At 40.5% G+C, this 6,289-nt stretch overlaps 1 protein-coding gene across 3 annotated transcripts in view; it reads left to right on the forward strand.

The window, feature by feature from the left end:
* LOC106294394 (K(+) efflux antiporter 1, chloroplastic-like) overlaps nt 1-6,283 on the forward strand; it is a 13,804-nt gene extending 7,521 nt beyond the window's left edge. For 2 of the 3 annotated variants that reach the window (XM_013729947.1, XM_013729946.1), the window contains exons 6-21: nt 2,771-2,830; nt 2,919-3,038; nt 3,118-3,186; nt 3,260-3,325; nt 3,517-3,606; nt 3,726-3,830; nt 3,919-4,047; nt 4,221-4,430; nt 4,519-4,668; nt 4,818-4,871; nt 4,972-5,030; nt 5,232-5,298; nt 5,385-5,561; nt 5,651-5,707; nt 5,773-5,847; nt 5,947-6,283. In XM_013729947.1, coding sequence (XP_013585401.1) covers nt 2,771-2,830; nt 2,919-3,038; nt 3,118-3,186; nt 3,260-3,325; nt 3,517-3,606; nt 3,726-3,830; nt 3,919-4,047; nt 4,221-4,430; nt 4,519-4,668; nt 4,818-4,871; nt 4,972-5,030; nt 5,232-5,298; nt 5,385-5,561; nt 5,651-5,707; nt 5,773-5,847; nt 5,947-6,075 — 1,617 coding nt within the window. In that variant the 3' untranslated portion in view covers nt 6,076-6,283. Of the gene's footprint in view, nt 1-150; nt 432-509; nt 1,959-2,061; nt 2,234-2,305; nt 2,397-2,552; nt 2,690-2,770; nt 2,831-2,918; nt 3,039-3,117; nt 3,187-3,259; nt 3,326-3,516; nt 3,607-3,725; nt 3,831-3,918; nt 4,048-4,220; nt 4,431-4,518; nt 4,669-4,817; nt 4,872-4,971; nt 5,031-5,231; nt 5,299-5,384; nt 5,562-5,650; nt 5,708-5,772; nt 5,848-5,946 lie in introns of those variants that run through there. The other variant, XM_013729949.1, reaches the window with a different exon arrangement.
* Nucleotides 6,284-6,289: the final 6 nt, after the last annotated feature.

Genomic DNA, 6,289 nt, shown 5'->3' on the forward strand with positions numbered 1-6,289 from the left:
TTTAAATAAGAGATTCCGGGCGAAAAAAAAAAAAAAAAAAAAAAAGACCAAAACTGTTGTTATATATGGCTAAAGTAGTGAGTCATGGATAGGAAAAAAATAAAATAAATGATTAAATAATATCGTTTGGGGGTAGATTAAGAGTAGATTAAAGAGAAAGGGTACAGTTAAGAGGGTGTAATTGCAAAAATGTTCTTTTGATTGGCACGAGAGGTTGGTGGGTTCCTACTTTGCAGTTTGTTTTCTTTAATTGAGAGGGAGGAAGGGGCACTTTCTCGTTTCGATTCTTCTTTGACTGACTGGAAGAGTCGCGGAAAATCTGTTTAAAACGGAAACTCATCAGAGAGAGAGAGAGAGAGAGAGAGAGGCACTTACTTCGATCAGTCGCTCAACTCTGGATTTCCCTCGAACTCCGTTACACCCATGATCCGGTTAGTCTCTTCCCTCCCTTCGCTTTTGCATTTCGTAAGTATCTGAGATTTTGATTTTCGTTTCGACTTCCTCCACAGGTGGTTCCTCCTAGTCGCAAAGTTTTGATTCGAAATGGATTTTTCGCGTCCGAGTTTGGTTCGTGGAGGTATGAGTTACCGCTTGCCTTCTCGGTTCAGAAGTCCCACCCATGCTGGAATCATCTTCCCCAGATTTTGGGATTATTCTAATCCACTGAGGAGGAATGTCTTACCAAGTGCTACTTTGACTTTGAATACTCCTCCTTCAAGAGTTTTTAGTTCAAAGCCAACACTAGTCTCCTTTGGATTTAGGTCACATTCTCTAGCTGATGCTCGCAATGTTGAAACTAATGTTCACGATGAAGAAAACGAATCTGACAGTCTGGAGGAACTCAGAGAGTTACTTCACAAGGCTACCGAAGAATTGGAAGTTGCCAGGCTCAATAGTACCATGTTCGACGATAAGGCTCAGAGGATTTCTGAAACTGCCATCGCTCTCAAGGATCAAGCCGCTAGTGTTTGGCTTCAGGTTAACAATACTCTTGATCTCATCCGAGACACTGTTGATGAGGAATCTCTTGCTAAAGAAGCTGTTCATAAGGCTACTATGGCCTTATCTCTCGCTGAAGCAAGGCTTCGTGTTGTAGAGGAATCTCTTGAAAGTAATGGTATTCTAGAACCCTCTCCAGAGCCTGAAATAACAGATCTTCTTAAAGACAAGGAGGAAGCCCTTTTAGCTGCCAAGGATGACATCAAAGAATGCCAACTCAACTTAGCAAGTTGTGAAGCTCAACTGAGGGCTTTGCAGAGCAAAAAAGAAGAGCTGCAGAAGGAAGTCGACAAGTTGAATGACTTCGCTGAGACCATACAGATCAATGCCTTGAAAGCAGAAGAGGACGTTGCTAATATCATGAAATTGGCTGAACAAGCTGTCGCTTTTGAGCTTGAGGCTACTCAACGTGTTAATGATGCAGAGATTGCTTTGCAGAGAGCTGAGAAGTCCATCTCCCAGAAACCAGAAGAAGCTCAAGGACAACTCTCCGATGAAGAAACTCCCCTCCAGGATGAGGTGGTACTCTCAAGTAATATCCAAAGTGGCAGCCATGAGGCTGAAAGAGATTCACAAATACATGAAGATCTCTCAGCGGTACAGAACACAGCTGATCATTTGCCTGATAATGTTGGTCAGAAGGCTCAAAAGCTAACGCAGTCTTATGATTCAAACGGTCATGAGAATGGAAAGCCAAGTGTAGAGTCTTCCGAAGTGTTGGCATCAGATTCTGAAAAGTCAAAGATTCCAAAGAAGCAAGAAACACAGAAAGATCTCCCAAAAGAGGGTTCTTCTCTTAATGCATCCAAGGCATCGTTTAATAAATCCTCTCGTTTCTTTTCTGCATCTTTCTTCTCTTCCAATTCAGATGGGAAAACGACTGTATTTGCGAGTCTGGTTGATTCTGTCAAACAACAATGGCCCAAGCTAGTTCTTGGGGTTGCACTTCTCGGAGCAGGGTCAGTTTGATAATCTACTCTTTGTTTTCACATTTTCTGAAGGATCATTTTAGTACATGGAACTCGATCTTTTTGTTAAGTATTAGCTTCTTAATTGTTCCAGACTGACATTATACTCCAATGGAGTAGGCGGGAACAATCAGCTGCTTCAACAGCCAGATGTTATCAGCACTAGTACTGAAGATGTCTCTTCCAACAAGAAACCATTGATCCGGCAAGTGCAGAAACTTCCCAAGAGAATTAAGAAATTGCTTGAAATGATCCCTCACCAGGAGGTATGAATAATCATTCCTTGTTCTTTTTCGTAGTCCCACGAAAATTTAGTCTGAAACTTCTGCAATGATTAGGTCAATGAGGAAGAAGCTTCGCTTCTTGATTTTTTGTTCTTACTGCTGGCAAGCGTCATATTTGTGCCTCTATTTCAGAAAATTCCTGGAGGTTAGTAGAAGTCTTTTTTTTTTGTTATTTCTCCAATACATCCCTTTCCCTCAAACTCCTACAATTTCCATGGGTCTCATCAGTCAAAAACATATTTAGTCTCGCAATCATGTTGCATAGAGATTAATGTGCTGTCTTGATGGCTTCATTGTGCAGGCAGTCCTGTTCTTGGGTATTTGGCAGCTGGAATTCTGATTGGTCCTTATGGTCTTTCGATAATCCGTAATGTGCATGCAACCAAAGCCATTGCAGAATTTGGAGTTGTTTTCTTGCTTTTCAACATTGGCCTTGAGGTACTATTTGATATATGTGTATGCTGCGGTTTTGCTTTTGAACTGTGTTCCGTAGAAGAGCCATTTTTTTTTATTTGACAGCTATCTGTTGAAAGACTGAGTTCCATGAAGAAATATGTTTTTGGATTAGGCTCCGCTCAGGTGATTTGATTATTTGAAGATCCCCATATCTCATTCCATATAATTTGATCCAAGTTCTCTAATCTACATTTCTATTGTTGTATTCTAGGTTCTGGTGACAGCAGCAGTAGTTGGATTGATTGCCCATTATGTTGCTGGTCAGGCTGGTCCAGCGGCAATAGTTATCGGAAACGGCCTGGCACTGTCCTCCACTGCTGTTGTCCTTCAGGTGACATTTTTGGTTGTATTCAGAATTCCAGATAGAGATATTAATGGAAAGAAACAAAAACAATGTACTTGGTTTTCAGGTTCTACAAGAACGGGGTGAGAGCACATCTAGACATGGACGGGCTACATTTTCCGTCTTGCTTTTCCAGGTCGGTTCAGAACAGAGTTCGTAAATACTTCTATGCTGGGAGTTTCTCATCACTTTGTTATATTTTTCAACAGGATCTAGCTGTAGTTGTTTTACTGATTCTCATCCCACTTATTTCACCTAATTCATCTAAAGGAGGGGTAAGTTCATCTCTAGGCTTCCTTTTTTCCTTCAGTGCGGTTTACTTTTGTGTTCAATAAAGCCATGTGTTGGCAGTAATCAAAGTAAGAGTTTTGACAGTTTAATTGCTGCTCCTCTTAAGAAGAAAAGTATGGCTATCTGTTAAAAAGTATCAGTGATAAAATGCTAAGTTTCCAACTGTTCTTCTCAGATTGGGTTTCAAGCCATTGCTGAAGCGCTTGGGCTTGCTGCAGTCAAAGCTGCAGTTGCTATTACTGCCATAATTGCTGGTGGCCGTCTTGTAAGTCCAGATACTTTAACGTTTGAAATTTGCTACGAAAGGAAGAGGCTTTGGGTATTCATATGTTCCATTGGAGTTATAATCTGATAAGGCACTGATGACACTCTTGTGGTACACAGTTTCTTCGACCAATCTACAAGCAAGTTGCAGAAAATCGAAACGCCGAGATATTCTCTGCTAATACACTTCTTGTTATTCTTGGGACTAGTTTACTGACAGCTAGGGTAATGACCTTCATCTTGTTGGTATTTGGCCATTTGCAATTATGCCATTCTTTCTTTCCTTCTAAATTTGTCCGTTTCTATAAATCAGGCTGGACTTTCCATGGCATTAGGAGCGTTTTTGGCTGGTTTACTCCTTGCGGAGACAGAATTTTCCTTGCAAGTAGAGTCAGATATTGCTCCTTATCGTGGTCTCCTGCTGGGGCTCTTCTTCATGACTGTAATTTATGAGTTTATCCCTTTATTTATATCATTTATGAGAAAGAATCAGGAAATTGTTGATGGTGAAAGGAATTATTTTCTCCTGCTTCTGTGAGATTCTGATGTTTGTTTCAACTGTAAACATATGTAATCACAGGCATAAGACTAACAAAATAGTTTTACTCATTTCAGGTTGGTATGTCTATAGATCCGAAACTTCTTCTTTCTAATTTCCCTGTCGTATTGGGGACTTTGGGGGTCCTGATAGTGGGCAAGACTATATTAGTCGTGATCATGGGCAAATTGTTCGGAATTTCAATCATATCTGCAATTAGAGCCGGACTTCTTCTTGCCCCAGGCGGAGAGTTTGCATTTGTTGCTTTTGGAGAAGCTGTCAATCAGGTTTGTTATCAGTATCATGTCTTTTTATATATATAATAATATGCAACGCTTCTCGAAAACATGAAAGCCTAACATGTGGTTCTTACAGGGTATAATGTCTCCTCAGTTGTCTTCGTTACTGTTTCTTGTGGTGGGAATCTCAATGGCTATCACGCCTTGGTTAGCTGCTGGTGGCCAGTTAATTGCATCCCGGTTTGAGTTGCATGATGTTCGAAGTTTATTGCCGGTTGAAAGTGAGGTAGGAGTCTAGATGTTACCTCTTTCTTGACTTATTTTGAATATTAACTCTGTTTCAATGCTCGCACATTCTTTGATTCAGGAAATCATTACAACGCTATCTCATGTCTAATCCCTCTTTCTTGAGTCTTGACTGATTCTATTTTGCAGACGGATGATTTGCAAGACCACATAATTATTTGCGGATTTGGACGAGTTGGTCAGGTCTATGCTCTTTAGACGAAAACATCTGTGTAATGGGTCTGCGTCACATGGTATATTGGAGTTTCTAACTTCTTGGACACTTTCTATTTGTTACTTGCAGATAATTGCTCAGCTTCTTTCAGAAAGACTTATCCCATTCGTTGCCCTAGATGTTAGCAGGTAATGTAACATGGCTCATTCATTTCCTGTATCATTTTGTGGGTTGAGGATATCATTTTTTTCTCCTGTCAAACCGAAAATGTGGGCACTATCCGTAACTTCCACACACACTGAGATCACGTTTTAACTTCTTTGATATACAATTCCATATCTCTTACGCCTATTCTTCGGTTGCCTGAATATGTCATATATTCTTTGCAGTGATAGAGTGACTATCGCCCGTTCCATGGATCTTCCTGTTTATTTTGGAGATGCTGGTAGTAGAGAGGTACGAAAAGAAAAAGAAGTTGCATCATGAAAAAGTGACAAACTATACCAGTATTTGAACGTTACTTTACTTGTGCAAACAAACAGGTTCTCCACAAAATTGGAGCTGAGAGAGCATGTGCTGCTGTGGTTGCTTTAGACGCACCAGGAACAAATTACAGATGTGTGTGGGCTCTGAGCAAGTACTACCCCAACGTGAAGACATTTGTTCGTGCACACGATGTTGTTCATGGTCTTAATCTTGAAAAAGCTGGTGCTACTGCAGTAATGTTCACAAACCCCTCCACTTTCAGACTAGATAAAGACATATGCTTTCTTGGTCATATCTCGATCACAAAAAAAAAACTATGTAGGTTGTACCAGAGACTCTGGAGCCAAGTCTACAGTTGGCAGCTGCTGTTCTTGCTCAGGTAAAACATAGTTAATTCTATACACAGAGAATGTATGATCATTTTGTGGGTCAAAACCTTGACAGGCCAAACTACCGACATCAGAAATAGCAAACACGATCAACGAGTTCAGAACCCGTCACCTGTCTGAACTAACGGAGGTGCGTTGATCAAATTCGTACATTTTTTCTTTCTTTTTTAATAATCCGTATCTGGTTTGGTCTTTGAATGATATATAATGTATATAACGGTAATGGCAGCTAAGTGAAGCAAGCGGAAGCTCTCTGGGGTACGGCTTTTCGAGGACGACGAGTAAGCCAAAAGCTCAAGAGTCGGATGCATCTGAGGAGAACCAGATCATGGAAGGAGGTGGTACACTCGCGGTCTGAGGGGCCGTTTCTTCATTCTAGCAGGAACAAGGAGCTTAGGCATTCTTGTGGTGGCCATTTCTTTTGCCTGGTAGTTTCTTACTTTGATAGGAAAAAAATGAAACAGTCTCCTTTTGAACAGATTAGTTTATGTAATTAAAGAGTAAATATTACTCGATCCAGCTCATTTGGGAGTTTTAAGTCTCTGTTCTCAGAACAACAAAACCATATTATT

This window comes from Brassica oleracea, chromosome C5, assembly GCF_000695525.1.
Source record: "Brassica oleracea var. oleracea cultivar TO1000 chromosome C5, BOL, whole genome shotgun sequence".
NCBI lineage: Eukaryota > Viridiplantae > Streptophyta > Magnoliopsida > Brassicales > Brassicaceae > Brassica > Brassica oleracea.